Source organism: Oxyura jamaicensis, chromosome 6 (assembly GCF_011077185.1).
Source record: "Oxyura jamaicensis isolate SHBP4307 breed ruddy duck chromosome 6, BPBGC_Ojam_1.0, whole genome shotgun sequence".
Classification (NCBI taxonomy): Eukaryota; Metazoa; Chordata; class Aves; order Anseriformes; family Anatidae; genus Oxyura; species Oxyura jamaicensis.
In genome coordinates this window covers 1313129-1329318 of record NC_048898.1, presented here as the reverse complement: position 1 = coordinate 1329318, position 16190 = coordinate 1313129, and the positions used below count along the sequence as shown (strand labels likewise).

Genomic DNA, 16190 nt, shown 5'->3' with positions numbered 1-16190 from the left:
GATGTCATCTCTCTAACTTTCATGCTAATTTGCCATGAACTTCAGTTAATACATCTTGCTTATCTTAAAATGTAATAAAGTCATTCTGATTAGTGTCACTAAGTAATGGTTTATAAGTACTTGTAAAAATCCATGTAATATGGATTGACTTACTGGCTTTTTTGCTCACAGTTATCTAAATCAGACCTTTGCATTAAATATGTCAATTAGCTTGTCCTTTGAAACAAACGGTAAGTAAAAGCATTTTGGCTTTTAAATGAATGTTAGCTTGGTTCAACCTGCAAGTTTCATTTAGTTCTTTGCCAAAATGAAGAATATTCATGTTTAAATTGAATTTTTTTTAAAAGCAGTGGTAAAGCCATGTATTACAGAATGAAGAAAAACTAAAATTCAGTTCAATATCAAGCGTATAATTCTGAGCAAAAAGGTAATTTTTTATCAAGCTGTCTAGAGATACTCAGCATTTCCGTGGTGCTTGGCCTTTTCTCTTTTTTCCTTTTTCTTTTTTTTTTTTGTTTAATCTGTGGTTAGGACATGTGTGGATGCTTCAGTCGGAAACTGCTTTTTTGTTCTCAGAGCCAAACTTCATGATCTCCATCATGCAAGTTTTGCTGATGTATTAGAATTTTTCTATGCATAATGAAGTCCTGCACTCTTCTTGGGCTCGATTGTAGTTCCAAAACATGTAATGATTAGGAACAGTACCCAAACGTGTGCAGGGAATGATTATCCATCACAGCATTTTTACTGTAAGAGTCGATATAATTTGAGATTCACGCAGGTAGATTAGCTGCCCATCATGCTAAATAGCTCTGAGTGGTGCAACTGCAGCACTAGCAGCAAACTGTCAAAGATTACCAGCTATTAGAGAAATGTTTAAGATTTAAGAGCCAGAATTGGAAGATGGCTTACATGTGTACCTTCTTCTGTGTACCTTGGTCCAGGCATGGAGGCAGTGGGACAATTGAAAGTGTGCACAGATGAGCATGGGAAGTTATCGTGATAAGCGTAACATGCTTTTGTGTAGTTCTCTACATCACTAGTGAAATACTAGACAAATACAGAATAATTTTGCAGTGTGTAGTGTCATACAGTAGAGTTGCAGGTGTTCAGTAATTCAGGAGATAAACTTCAAACGTTTTATTCAGCTACAATTCTCTGTAGCATTCCTTAGGTAGAAAGGTTGGACGTCACAGAAAAACTCCATTTTAAATATTTCATCCAATCACTCTCAGAAAAGTCTGTGGGGGTCATGGTAATCAGCTCTTCACTAATGAGGAACACCTACTTCTCTCATTCTTTAAACCCTTATTAAGTTGGAGGGTTTATGAAACCTAATTTATTTTTGTCTGTAATTAATGCAACCTTTGTTCTTTAGTTTGTTTCTTGAACAGCCCTTATTAAAAAAAAAAAAAAAAAATGATTAGACTGGGAAAGAAACTATACCAATAGCATGTATTTTAACCTGCGCTAGGGAAGTTCTGTCCCATTGAAATATCTGGGTGCTACTAGAGCTCTGCAGCACTAGGAAGTATGACAACCAATACAATACTTGGCAAAATGTTGACCATATACAAGCTTATTGACCCCTCCTTGGGTTGTCTGGGTTGTCCAATTTGGTTTATTACTGTCAGATGTGACCCTGGATATAGCCCTGGTCCTTTTATCAGCAGCTTGACTGGGTTGAGTTCTGAGCAGGAGCAGAGATTGCATCTGTGGAGAACTCTTCTTGCCTTTGAACTGTCTGCAAAGCTGAAATTAAGCAGTTAGGTATCATTACTCATCTCCCCTCCAGGTTCTTTTTCTCTTCGGATTCCAGTTATGAACTGCAGGAAACCTCCATTTCAAGAGTTGGGGCAAACTGATAAGCAGTTGCCTCCACTGAGTAGTATCTGTAGTATTTGGGTTTTATGATTCTTACACTTTTAATGTGAAAAAAGATAAAAAGTATGAAATAGCAAATGCCCGGTGGGATGCCAGTAATTGGGAAAATTGTTGCTTTAGGCAAATCACAGTTCCTTCAACTCATGTTAGCAGCACAGTCCTGTGAAGGTTGCCAGTGTTTGTACATGTAAATTCATTCTGTTTCATCTGCCATGTTAAGCACCAAGAGTGTATAAGTAGGTGCCATATTATCCTACATCCTCATAGGCATTATGTTCTTGCTTTCCATTTTTGCATTGAAGATTTCTCTCCGACTGCAGTGAAGTCTAGCTGCTAATGTCTATCCAGAAGCAATTCCTCCCTCCGTGGAGAGCTTTAAGTTCCTTCTGGAAACAAATGATGTTGTTTTGACCTTTGGCTTTTTCTCAGAATAGAGATCCTTGTGCTGTATTGAGTGAATGGACATTTTTTGTCTAGCTATTTCTTTTCTTCTAATCATGACCACACAAAACTGTAAGAAAAGTATATGCATCTCTCAAAACACAGCATGGTGCTATTTTTAAGAAAGTTGAATTCCAAATTCAATTAGAATTCCTTATATTACAATTTTAATCTGTGATACAGTGACTACTCAAGAACAATTAAGATTAATAGGCTTACTTATCCTCTCTGCAAAACAAGACCTTCTTTTTCTGAAGATTGCTGTAGGCGATAGGGAAACTAAATACAGTGTTGCTCAAGTGGGCTTTGAAAAGTCGCATAGCGTCTTGTGATGATAAATCTTCATTTCAGTTGTTCATTAGTTTCATATTATATGGGCAACAGCATTAATGTAATTCTGATAATCAATTCCATGTGCTGAATATTAATAGAAAATTTTAGAGATGATGATACTAAAGAATAATAAGGACTTGTACTCTGTTCTTTATTGTTTACCCAAGTGTAATTAATGAATTTCCCTAGACTGCCATCTGCATAGTAGGTTAAGCTCAGCATACTTCTGAGTGTTTGTTCTTCCCTTCTTAAAAATAAAATTAAAAAATTCCATGCCTATCCTTAATAGTAATACGAAATTGCTGTTTGCTAGTTTTGTATAAACCATTATAATTTTCTGGCACAAAATGTGAAAATACAGACCTTGATAGATGTAAGTGCATTTGTCATGCAATGCGACTGGCTCCAAGAAAATGAGCTAAAACAGCAACAAAAAAAAAATCCAATGAGATCAACAGTACAAAGCCTGTGGCAAAATAATCACAGATAGCTAAAATAATGTAACTCCCCCCCTGCTGAGCAAGTGTTAGGAAATGTGTAATTTTAATAATAATGTGTTAAATTACTAATAGAAGCTTCAGGCCAATTTCTAGCAAGTCCTATGTGGATAGCAAAAGTCCAGAAGCAGTAGAGAAACTGTTCACTGCTTAAACACTGAGGTGAAATAACAAAGTCTCTGTAGATGGTGTTTGGAGGTCTGAGACAACAGAGAAGGTGACTTGGCAGGGCCTCTCTTGGAGAGAGAAAGGAAAAAAAACAAGCACAGCATTTACCCTGCTCCCCTTTGCGGTGTTGTACTGGGTGCACTGGCTCTCTGGCTTGTGGGGATTGGGGATTTCTTCTCATTCATTTGCAATCTAAAGCAAGAAAAGATCCCAAAGACTCACTGGCCTTTCTCATGCAATAATTTGTATGTGCAGAGCAAATCTAAAGAAAAACATATTTTATATTGTAGATATGTATTTCTTTTCTTGCTAGTAATCGCATTATCTTTTCATCTCTCCAGAAAGAATGGCAATATGCATCTTTATACAGTCTAGCAGAAGTATACTAATACATTTTTTTTTCTCTTTTTCTGACTTCAAGGCGAGGATATGCACAGCAAGAGGTAAGGCTGTTCCCTAGTTACATTTAAATTACTAATTATATCAACAAACTTTTTCCATACAAACCTGTGTTATGAAACAATGGCTATTTTAGAGACCAGAATACAAAGTGGTGCAAAAAGTGTGTATGTATTCATGAGCTGTACTTTTCAGTGGTAGCTTGGAACCATCGTGCCACAAATGTAACCTCCAGGCCAGGAGACTGCTGCTTGACAGCCTGCCAAGAAGTTCCGTAGGGCATTGCTTCCATTGCTTGCTGTGTTTTACTACAGCACATCTAATCATCTGCTGCTGCCCACTGTCAAGGGCCCAGCACAGGCATTTTCTGCAACCCACTGTGGCCTGTCTTTGCAGTGTCTTTCTTCCAGCAACGAGTAACATGGAGAATTTTCTTCAGAAATCTAAATGAATTCATTCAATAATGAGAAAATTATCTGGCATGTATTTCTGTCATAAAGGCTGGTATTCACTCATGAGTGCTTTATCATTTTTATTAGCCTTAGGATGAGCTTCTGGAGCCTACTGCTCCTTATTCAGTAGTTTGTTGTGCTGTGATTTGGCCTCCTGATTTGCAGAGCTGATTTATGTCTCACAATTCAGCTCCCAGGGTTTGGTTTCTGCTGAAATAATGCCACCAAATTTCGGGAGGAGTGGTCAGATAGCAATATTGATCTCCCTAAATAAATCTGATCCTAATTTACAAAACTGCAAATTAATGCGTATTAGTCTAAGTCATTTACAAAAAACTGGAGGTGCAGACTAATTAACAAAGTGACTGCCGAAAATGACCTGTGTTTAACTATGATGCACCATATAGATCTGTCAGTCCCCTCTGTGCGACTTCAAGGGGTCTCCCTGCTCACTCCAGCATGCTTTTCTCACAGTGTCCTGCATAGAGTAAGGAATCACAGATAAGCTGTAAAGAAAGTAAGCGAGATAATGTTTCACTGTCTAACTGGGATGGTGAATTCAAGTCTATTTGTGGTTGCAAGGCATTCAGTTAAAAGCCACTGAAGTACAGAAATATAGACAGAGGACTGAAGTGATGGTACTGCAGCAGAAGCCGGGGTAGAAGTCAAGGTACTTCAGGTTTTCAGTAGCTGAATCAGAGGCTTTTCTACAAACCCATAGGTTTGCTTTCTACCCATTGTGGGGAATTTTTGTTTGCCATTGTTTCCCTGCAGTCTACGCACAACACAATAATTCTATTGGGCTCTGATAAAAGTCCTTGAGCTAAATAATCTAGAGAATCACCACATAAACTGGGAAGTTGATTTCATATAATAAATAGTGGACTCTAAAGTGATAATACAAGAGTAGGTGCTCAGCAGTTTTCTCCTTCTCAGTGAATATGGAAGCACCCAGGTGACCGCCATATGAAAGGCTCTAAAGGACCTGTGTTGATAAGATTTCTTTCCAATCTTAATTTTGACACAAATGACTTTTGATTTAATTGTTACTGCCTAATTAACACCTTTCTAATTTTCTTCTGTAGCAACAGCAGTTGCTGAGACCTTCTCTTCTAAGGCCAGAGGTACCAGTATTTTTCATGTCTTAATTGTTCAATAACAGTTACAACGGCTTTTACATTATTTCCTAATCAAAACTTATCTTTGCTGGGTAATTTTTTTCATGTCTGTCTTAGATGAAAAAGAAGGTTCTAACATTTGTTAATCCATTTATGTAGTTTTTAAATACCTGAAATTGATTGCCTCTTGTTATTTTGGCTGCTCACGGCTCGGACGGATATCCTGTTCACTGGATGAAGAACTGTCTGGATGGCCAAGCCCAAAGGGTTGTCATGAATGGGCATAAATCTGGTTGGTGGCCAGTCACAAGTGGTGTTCCCCAGGTCTCCGTATTGGGGCCAGCTTTGTTTAATATTTTTGTCAACCATCTTGATGAGGGGATAAGTTTGCAGATGACACTAAGTTGTGTGTTGATCTGCTTGAGGCTAGGAAGGCTCTGCAGAGGGATTTGGATAGGCTGGACTGATGGGCTGCATCCAGTTGTATGGCATTCAACAAGGCGAAGTGCCAGGTGCTGTGCTTGGGTCCTAACAACCCCATGCAGTGCTACAGGTCTGGGGAAGAGTGGCTGGAAAGCTGCCCAGAGGAAAAGGGCCTGAGGATGTTGGTCCACAGGGGCTGTACATGAGCCACCAGTGTGCCCAGGTGGCCAAGAAGGCCAGTGGCGTCATGGCTTGTATCGGAAATAACACGGCTAGCAGGACTGGGGAAGTGATTGTCCCTTGTACATGGCACTGGTGAGTCTGCACCTGGAGTACTGTGCTCAGATTTGTGCCCTCACTACAAGGAAGTTGCTTAGCTGCTGGGATGCTTTGAGAGAAGAGCAGTGAAGCTGGTGAATGGACTAGAAAATAGGAAACATGAGAAGCAGGTGAGGGACCAGAGGTTGTTTAGTCCAGAGAAAAGGAGGCTGAGGAGAGACCTCATTGCTCTCTACAACTACCTGAAAGAAGGTAGTAGTTAGGTGGGTGTCTGTCTCTTCTTGGTTGACAAATGGTAGGGGAGGAGGAAATGGCCTTAAGCTGTGGCAGGGGAGCTTTAGATTGGATATCAGGAAGAATTTCTTCGGAGAGAGCCTGGTCAGCCGTTGGAACAGCCTGCCCGGGGAAGTGGTGGAGTGGCCATCCCTGGAGGTATTTAAGAGATGTGTGGATGTGACATTTAGGGACATGGTTTAGTGGTGGCCTTGGTTGTGTCAGGCTGATGGTCAGACTTGAAGATCTTAAGGGTCTTTTTCAACCTAAATGATTCTGTGATTTTGCCCTTGAGCATCTTTAAGTTGCTCCCATGTGCTTCATCACACAGACGGAAGGCTATCCTGGCTTGATGTCCAGATTCACAGAGAGAATAATTTACTCACTATTCAAGCGTGATCTATTTTGTCAGATAATTGGTCAACTGATAATCAATTATTGTACCTGGAGATGAGCTAAGCAGCTGGCCTGCCGAGTTAATGGAAGTATTAGTACACTGCAGTGAAGTGCAGAGACAGTTCTTGTTTATAAACACAATACTTTCTGTTTCAAATCTTTTAGGCCCAATGTGATTCCCTGAATAAGAAAAGTGTATTTGCAGTGAGTGAATAGGAGTTTTATGCAGGCTAAGTGAGACAGCATCCCACACCAGCAAGCACCTGCATTTAGCTGACTTAGAACAGTCACTCCCAGGAAATACACCAGGGTTGGGGTCATTTAAAGCTCGTGTTGATTTCTCATTGTGGTTCTTGACAGTTAACAGTGTTCGTTGAATTATTATAGTTCTTTTCTTTGTGTTTATTTATTTATTTATTTATCTATTCACTTTGGGATGCTGTTCTTTGTGTCTTTATCATCAGTCATACCGTGTGTCACTGTTTTCATTCAATTGGTGTTCTCTCTCAACAGGAATTAAGTATGGAGTCTGGAATTGATCCAGGGCAGGAATACTATGGGCAAGATTACTACAGTTATGAGCATGGGTACATTTTCATTTTTCCTATGTATTTCTAAACATGCTGCTTTTCAAGGTTGGTGATGTTTATTATTGCAGCGCCTAATCTGTAGAGTTCCCTTCACTTCAGGATTACTTTAATCTGTGTATCCACTAATGAGGGTGCTGACAACAAAACTCACTTCTTGAAAGTTAAAGGGGCATTGTGTAACTCCCTGCTTCTTTAGGAATCCAATTATTGCACCACAGTGCGCATACCCCATTTATCATGCCATTTTTATATTCTCTTTTTTATTTGCATATATCTGCTGTTTTAGAGATGAATTTACATCATCTCCTCCCCTTTTCTGGCTCACCAGCCTGAGTTCAGTGACACTTTCTGCTCATAGTTCCTAGCCAGCATCTGGCTTTTTACATTTACCTAGAAAAATATCATCCTGCCTTGTTTGGATAAAGTCTGTTTGACTGCAAGCTCTTTAGGGATTATTGCTATCCTTACAAGCTTGCAAGGATTCTGCAGAATGGATCCTAGAGAATCTACTCTTTCATCCCTCAATTAAAAAAAAAAAAAAAAAAAAAAAAAAGACCAAAGAAAATCAGGTACCTGGAAAAGAAGGTCGTTGCATTCAGGAGATCCCAGAGACCTGGCAGCTGGGCTCCCTCTGGTTGTAATGGGTGTTGGGCCAGTTGCAATAGTTTGTAGTTTGCACGTTTGTAGCAGTGAGTACATTGTTGCATGTTACAAAGAACTGATGGTGTTTTGCCAGGTATGAACTGCCTCAGTATGGGAGCCGCCGCAGACTGCTGTCTCCTTCGGGGATGTACGATGAGTATGGGGAAGTTGTGGTGGAGAACGATGGTGGCTACTACTACAGCCCACACGGATCAACAGCAGAAGAGGTAAGCATCTCTGGTGTGTTGAATCCGTCTCTGCAACAAGGTGAAGCATTGGTGAACCTTATCAAATGGATTTTTTAATTAGAATGCCCTATATAGACAAAATAAGCAGCTCTTCCAATCCTAATCATTTGCCATTGTGATGACCAGTAAAGTTTGTGTCAGAAATGAAAAGGAATTGCAAAGTTTCTTTTAATATGCACATTAGTTTTTCCTTTAATGTAGATTTATACTTCAATGAAAGTCCACATGGCCCTAGGTAATTCCATTTTATGTTCTTAACAGAATGGAGTGTTACTAATATTCAGCATATAACTGGCAATTTTCCAGCGAGAAAAATAGTCACCTAAACTAATTTAACATAAAGTTTACAACTGAATGTAAGGAAATTCTGAAATTTCAGTGTCAGCCAGAAGAAATGTTCATTTTTTAAACTTAATATTCAGAATTACTAGACTCTTAATCCATCACATGGGTTTCTATTAAATGAGAAGAGATAACATTTATGAACCACTATTTTTCCCTGTTGCCAAGGCAAGGTAGCTGTGCACTTGCCACCTCTTCTACGAGTAAAGCTTCCTCATAACTTCGGTAAAAAGCTATTCTAAAACAAGTAAATTAGTTTTAATCCTGGGAAAGTATTGCATTTGTTCCTACTGACTTAGGCTATGAGTTTTTGTAATACCTATATTTCAAATGGTAATCAAGTTCCATTTTCATAATTTGCAGGGAATGAGTCAAGTCAGAGGTCCTTCAAGCAGAGGTATAAGCCAGAGAGCAGGGGCTCAAATAGAAGGTAGACCTTTAGGTGGTGGGATGGATCTAAGGCATGTCTCTGGAAGAGTATATAGAACCAGCCAGGGGAGAAGGAAACTAAAAGCAGTGATGCATTTAAGTCGTGTAGCAGTCAGTGCTCACAAACCAGTAGGAAGAGCTGAGTCTGCTCGTTCTCCGTGGAAGAAAGCAAAGATATTCCCAATGATTCTGCAGAAAGTGAAAGCCGGTAGGAAAGATTCCAGTTATGCCAAGTTGATGTCAGCTCGCCAAGTGGTTGATGAGAAAAGCATGATTATCAGGGGAAGTTACTTCCAGAAATCAACAGATGACAGACCTTCAATGAGAAAGCTAAATCATGTGTTAAAACGCATTAGCGTCTCCAGAAAATTTCAAGATGCAAGAGGAAAAGGAGAGGAAGAATATGAAAGAGATGAAGCAAAATCAGGAGTTTCAATAAACATCACAGCAGAGAGCGAACATGAGGATAGTGATTATGAGAAGAAGAAAAAGAAGAGGAGAAGAAAATACTCTTCAGATGAGTCATCAGTGAAGAGTAGTAGCTCTGGCTCAGAGTCAGAAGATAAAGACTATTTGAAAGTAACTCTGGACCAAGATGAAGCCACTGAAAGTACTGTGGACTCTGATGAGGAAACTGGGCATGATTTGGGGGATTCTGATGATGAGTCTGGATCCAGCTCCAGCACTGAATCAGAGGAGGACTCTTCTGAAGAGGATGGTGATGAGGAAGAGTCTGATAGTGATGAAGATGATAGCCTCTCAAGGAGCTCATCTACACAAAGTTCATTCAGCAAATCAGGGACTAGCGAGTCCAGCAGTAGAAGAAGCACTGAAAGGTCAAGTATAAAAAGTAGGAGAGGTAGCTCTCGTGGCAGAGCGAAGCGATCCAGCCAGAAATCAAACATCAGCTCTACTGCATCAGGTGCAAGCTACAGGAAAGCTTCAGGATCCAGTTGTAAGAGCAAAACTTCCTCTGCCAGCCTTGAAATAGAAGACACAATAGAAGAGGTTTCGGAAGAAGATGAACAAGAAGATAAGGACCAAGTCGGTGCAAGCCCTGATACAGATAACACAAACAATAGTGCAGTTTCTGAAACATCTGCAAATGCAAGAGCTGCTGCTAACAAAGAAGGCGAGAGAGGAAAATCAGGAATTAGTGGTGAGGATAGTGAGGATGAAAGCAAAGAAGAGGTTGATACAGATGCTAGTGACAAGGAGAAACCTATCAGTAAGAATGAATCTTGTCTAGAAAGTGAAATCAGTGTTACTTCCAAAGGTACTGAAGGGTCAAAGAGCACAGCTAGTGCCCCTTCTAGAAAAACTGCTACTTCCCCTGATACTGGGAATCAAAGTTCTGACACTAATATGAAAAGAAAGAAAATAAAAAAGATATCCCAGGAACACAGTCAGTCTCAGTCAGATGAGACCCTCAATACTGCCATTACGGAGTCAGAGACGGCTGGTGATTCTACGTCCTTTTGAAAAGGAACAACAGTAGGTGGAGATTTTGCAATAAGGAGTGATCTTGTTTGCTGTGCCTTCTGTGTGGTCTTTCCTAAACAATTCATGCTTGACTAGAGGTAGCCAAAAAGAAAATGGCAAAGCTTATCGCTTCAGCATTTAAATCTTTTATGCTATGTTAAGGATAGAACTATGGAAAACCAGACTAATATAATTCCTCTGAAAGATTACTCAGGTATACTTATTGATGGATATAGAAGGATTTATTTTCATATAGCAACAGCAAGAAAGAATACTTCTCTTTCTCTGCTAATTTCAGTAATGTAGATAAAGAGGCACTGTGCTAATTTTTACATTTAATGCTTTGGCATTACACATATAGTGATGCAAAAGTACATGGCATTTTGCATTAGCTGTGATGGGTAGTGCAATGAGCCTGGTGGCACAAACCTGTTAAGAGCCCTGTGCTCAGGCAGGTTATGTCTGTGTCACAAAATAGCACTTACAGGAAGGAAAAGGTGCAAAATATACGGGATTCAGTGGAGAACAGGAATGAGGATGAAGATATTTATGACTTAAAGGTCATACATGGTTTCATCACATTTCACTACCATATAAGCATTTGCTAATCTTCACCTGAGTTCTCTGGTCTAAAGCTTAGCCCTATTTACTGGGAGGAAAACTGAAATTGCAGCACAGTAAAATTCCCAAAACTGCTGGATATTACTAGCAGCACTGGGATTAAACTGCTTCTGGATTATGGGATTCAGGTATTGTTGATGCAGGAGTGCAGAGGTAGGTGTACAATGTGAACTCGATAACAAGAGGAAATGAGTTATATTTTCTAACTTCTGCTTTTCCCACTTCACTGTGTGGGGTTTGGTTGGGGTTTTTTTTGGCTGTTTGAGATGCATAATGGCAAAGTATTGCTGGGTAACTATGTTCGGTATGTTGGTATTTACCTTTTAAAATTCACTAAGCTGCAATATCTGGTGTCATTCAATAGAGAAATCTTATAGTACATTTCTGCTCACAACGAGCATGATTGCCTAGTTTCTGTTATTTACAACTTAAGTTGTCATCTTTGTGTTTTCGTATAAGAAACAATCCCTGCATGATTTACTGCATCACAGAGCTCTTATCCATGCTGCTAGCACACCAAGTATGAAAACTTTGTATACACACAATCTATCTGTACTTCATCTGCCTTGTATCAAAAGCCATAGAATTGTTTCTCAACCACTTATCCAAATAAGCAATAGAAAGCTTAAATAAAATTAAAGCTTTGAGCCAGTATTGGATTAGTCTTGTGAGTACTTTTGAGCTAGTACAAATTTGGCTTTGGGCATATGCACCAAAGCTCTGCCAGGAAGTCTCTATTAGAGGGAGCAAGAAAAATATCTGAATTTTAATGATACTGGGATACTTGAGCCTTCTGGGGAGTTACCCTGGAAGGGCAATGGATGCTGAGCTGTAAAATGTGATAGGAACTTTTCATTTTCTGTGTGGAATTCTAGTTGAGATGTGAACTGGGTTTATGATGACTCACTTTTTGTATTCCCATAAAACACGAAATTGTAGCTGCACATGATACTTTCCCATTTAAACAAGTCAGTCTGTTCATCCACCTGAATATATATGTGTGAAGAAAATTATATGTCTTTATCAGGAACAAATGAATAGGCCTATAAGTAATTTGTACAAACTGTAACTTCTCAAAGCTTAAGAATTATCATCACCCATTTCTCTCTGGCATGATATTCTTTCTCTAAAAACTGTCTTTTATTAAGTGCATGTGTATGTATTGCAGTGAGAGTTAACTGTGATGGTATCTGCTGCCTTAGTGAAGCAACAGCGTTTGCTTTATTAATTCAAGAACAGAACAATGATAGCTTGTTTCAGGGTATCACCAGGAATCCATCAATAATTAAGTAATGTTTTTTTTGTAATCAATATTAGTACAAAGTTACTGCAACATGGAAATTGTTTGCATTAACTCGTTAAGAATGTGTATAGATTACATAAAATCAAAAGTCTTATTTCTCCACCATCTTTTATTTAATAGCAAAGCATCTCCATTGGTTCCTCTAGATTGGAATTGGCACAAAGCCTTACATCAATCTTTCTAACCAGCCAATTTTGCCAACATCGTGCCCGAGAGTTTCCCTTGTGTAGGTCCTGAGCTACTTTTCTCCTGGACATAGTGTGCATATAAAGTAGCCCTGCTCAATGCCATTTCTGTGCAGAACTCACAATTCAGTAATACTCTGAAGGAAAACTTCTAAGGCCTTCCTAAGGATTTACTCCTTAGTATAGTATTTTATTAGAAGTATCACACAATTTTGTCATCACCAATGCCTTCCCGTTTGTCTTATAAAGTGGTAGTAATCTAGTTGTTTCTCCTGTCTCCTTGTAACACAGACTAAGACATTGCTTTGTTGAAATACGTCTCGCTTACTAATACTGCAATTTACAGAAATTAACTCTCAGAAAGTAACATCTCTTTTCCCAGAATTCTCAAAAGAAGATGCACTTTGACTTAATTGCAGCACAGCTGAATGCATCTGTAGCAACCCCTCACTGAATTTGTCACTACTTGAAAAAAAAATCTAATTTTTTATACCTTTATAGCCTTTATATCTTGTTTTATACCATCTAAGTGAAAGGATGCTGTTCACAAACTAAAATGAGTTTATCCTTGTAACTTTCAAGTACAAGGAATTGATTGAATTGATTGTGTGTTCAAGCATTAGGCATACACGGTAGTGGCACAGAGTGGTAATCAGAAGAGTTAGGAAATACCAATGTACAACCTAAAAGGAATAGTACAAAATGCTAAGTTAAAATTTCACACTAAATGTCTGGATAAAAGATGAAATAGGCAAAAGGACAAAAAGCTGTAAGAAATCATGCTGAGATTCAATAACATTTCTGTTTATCATTAAACAGTGGGCCAGAAAGAAAAGGATCAAGTTGATAGTTGACCCAGAGTATGAGACCAGCTCCACTGGAGAAGACAGCGTTCCTGATTCCAGCCAGAGGAATCGTCTTAATAATCCCAATATTCAAAGCAACGTCAACGGTAACATCTACATTGCACAGAATGGCTCTGTTGTCAGAACCCGTCGTGTTTGCCTTGCTAATAATTTAAAAGTCACATCTCCAGTGAGGCTGGGGAAACAATTCAAGAAACTGGACAAGCTTGCAGTGACACATGAGGAGAATGTCCCACTGAACACATTGTCAAAGGGACCATCTTCTAGTGATAAAATGAACACGAGGCCTTGTAGCGTCTCATTTGCTTCCTCTATAGGGGCAGAAAACATAGTAGCAAAGCCAGGTGGCTCCAAAATGAAAAGCACAGAAGAGCAGGAATCAGTTGTTGATAACGAGGATGTCAAAGAGCCCTTGGAGTCACACAGTGAACACACACAGTCAGATGAAGAGGAGCTCTGGATGGGCCCTTGGAATAATCTTCACATACCAATGACAAAACTGTGATTATTTTTTTTTAATTTTAATTTTTAATTCAGTTTATAATAAACTGCGCTTTTTATTGTCACTGAAGAAAATGTATGAAGTTTGTATCATGCACATATGTTGTATACTACAAATGACATGCTTTAAAGTTTAAAAAAAAATTTGCACTCACATTTGTACCAATTAATTGTCCCCCCAACAACTGTTTTGACAGGCTCCCATTTCACTAAACAATACTTCATTTAAGTTAATTAGATTTTTTATCTTGATTTATTGTTTAATAAATAGTAAACTACTAATAACTGCACAGCAACATTTGGTTAACTTTTCAGACAGTTCTATACATGCCTAGCTTGTTTTTCCTGTAATGGTACTTGTGGCTATACTGTTTAGATTTGGAAAATTGTCTATTTATGTTCAAGATTTATATCCAGAGCTCTTGATTCTGAACTCAGAGTAATAAACTAAAAATAAATCCATGAAAGTCAATGGAGCAAATCTGCTGGTTTAAATTTGGGTAACAATACCAAAGTCAATCGTGATACACCAGTTTTTTCCAACAGACGATCTCACTCAACACTGAAATAGCAAACTAATGTAAGAATGGAATCGGGGTTTGTAAGTCTATAGCACTGTTAAACAGGAAAGTGGAATAGAAGATTAAATAAGATGAAATTGCAAAGAGGAAGGAAATGTAGAGCAATTAATCTTATTCAGAGTTACCTTGCCGTGGTTTGTTCATTTTCTTTTGTAAATTAGCTCATTCCAATTTTCTTCTCTAGTCAATTTTTCATCTTTTCATCTTTTCCCAGATCAGTGCTGTTTTCTTCTTTATATGGTCTTTAGCTCCAGTTTTTATGCTCCATCAATAATTGTCATTCTATGGCTATATTCCTCTGAAATAAGCCAGGATGATACAGGACTCTGTGAGATAGAAATAGGTATAAAAAGTAATTAATGGGAAGGGGATAGATACATTTTCAAGCCCAGCTAGCTTTTAGGTTAAATGGTACAATCACCATTCCACTCTGATAGTGTTGAACATAAACCTGTTGTAAAGACAAATGGATCATGGTGAAGGGGATAAAAAGTGAACACTTTCTGAGACTAATATGCAGAAATGCAGCTGTGAAGGGCAAGGGGTGTCAGAACACAGAATTGTTTCAAAATCTTTTAAGTGAGCATTACTTGTAAAATACACTGTATAAAATACTGGTAGCAGCTTTTAATTTCTGTTTATAACTCAAAAGAGTGAGTGTGTCACGTTACAAATCCAACAGGGAGCTGAGAAACATTGTTCATAACCACCAAGTAATACTTAAAAGACGTTAGCAATGCAGAGCAAAGTATTCTTCTCCAATGTGATATTAGGAAAAAACATATATATATATATATATATATATATATATATATTTTTACATGTGAGAAAAGTGTCCTTTTGTGTTATGCCAACTTTTCCTTCAGGATGAGATCAAACTAGTTGTGAGAACAATATGGGTACCTCTTGAAAGATGGGAAGAGTCCACAGTTAAATGCATGCAACTAATAAGGAAAGGATTGGCATCATCATTCTTTCCCTGTTGCTATACCACAAGACCTGGATGACAATAGCTGTTGGTTCTGCTCTGGCAGTAAATGGACTTGTTCTGCTGTGATTTTGTTTGTTTTTCCCTTGCACAGGTTATCCTACAGGAAATTTCTCTTAATGTTTGTCTTGAGAAGCTGTTTGCATGTTATGGTGATGTAAATGTCACATTTCTGTCAAATACCTCGCTTTCAACCTGAGGTTTCCAACCAAATATTTTGAGATGGCCCTTGTTTTTAGGCATGAGAAATGCAACATAGCCTACCGTATGAGAGGAAAAAAAGAAGAAGAAGAAAAAAAGACTGGGTATTTCTTACTCCTAACTCTTTTTCCCTTGGCAAATATGGACTTGCTACCTAACAAAAAATAGCTGTTTGGAATTTAGCTAGTCTGAACATACAGACAAGAATGATGGAAGGAACAACAACAACAACAAAAATCTATTCTTTGAAATAACTAGTAAAATGTTCTATTTTAATCCTGTTTAAGATATTGTTGTTATTTCACTACATCACTTTTTTTTGCAAGATCTGTCAATTCATTTTTACCGAAGACTCTAAGGTCATACGCTTTTTAGAGAAACATCATCTTCCAGCTACTCTCAATTTTCTACCTACCTGTTTTCATTAGAGACGCACAGCTCTGCCAGCTTGCGTGCTGTGAAGGATTGTCATGCCCATCACTGGTGGTCAGCAGTGCAGTGCATGCTTATCAAGCACAAAACCTGTCAGTACCATCTCTTCTGTGCTG

General features: G+C 38.5%; 1 protein-coding gene across 10 annotated transcripts in view; it reads left to right on the top strand.

Moving 5' to 3' along the window:
* PCDH15 (protocadherin related 15) overlaps positions 1-15864 on the top strand; it is a 721430-nt gene extending 705566 nt beyond the window's left edge. For 9 of the 10 annotated variants that reach the window (XM_035329710.1, XM_035329709.1, XM_035329711.1 and 6 more), the window contains 5 exons: positions 3745-3766; positions 5260-5298; positions 7177-7250; positions 7990-8122; positions 13325-15864. In XM_035329710.1, coding sequence (XP_035185601.1) covers positions 3745-3766; positions 5260-5298; positions 7177-7250; positions 7990-8122; positions 13325-13876 — 820 coding nt within the window. In that variant the 3' untranslated portion in view covers positions 13877-15864. Of the gene's footprint in view, positions 1-3744; positions 3767-5259; positions 5299-7176; positions 7251-7989; positions 8123-8848; positions 10278-13322 lie in introns of all 10 variants that reach the window. The other variant, XM_035329721.1, reaches the window with a different exon arrangement.
* The last annotated feature ends 326 nt before the right edge of the window (positions 15865-16190 follow it).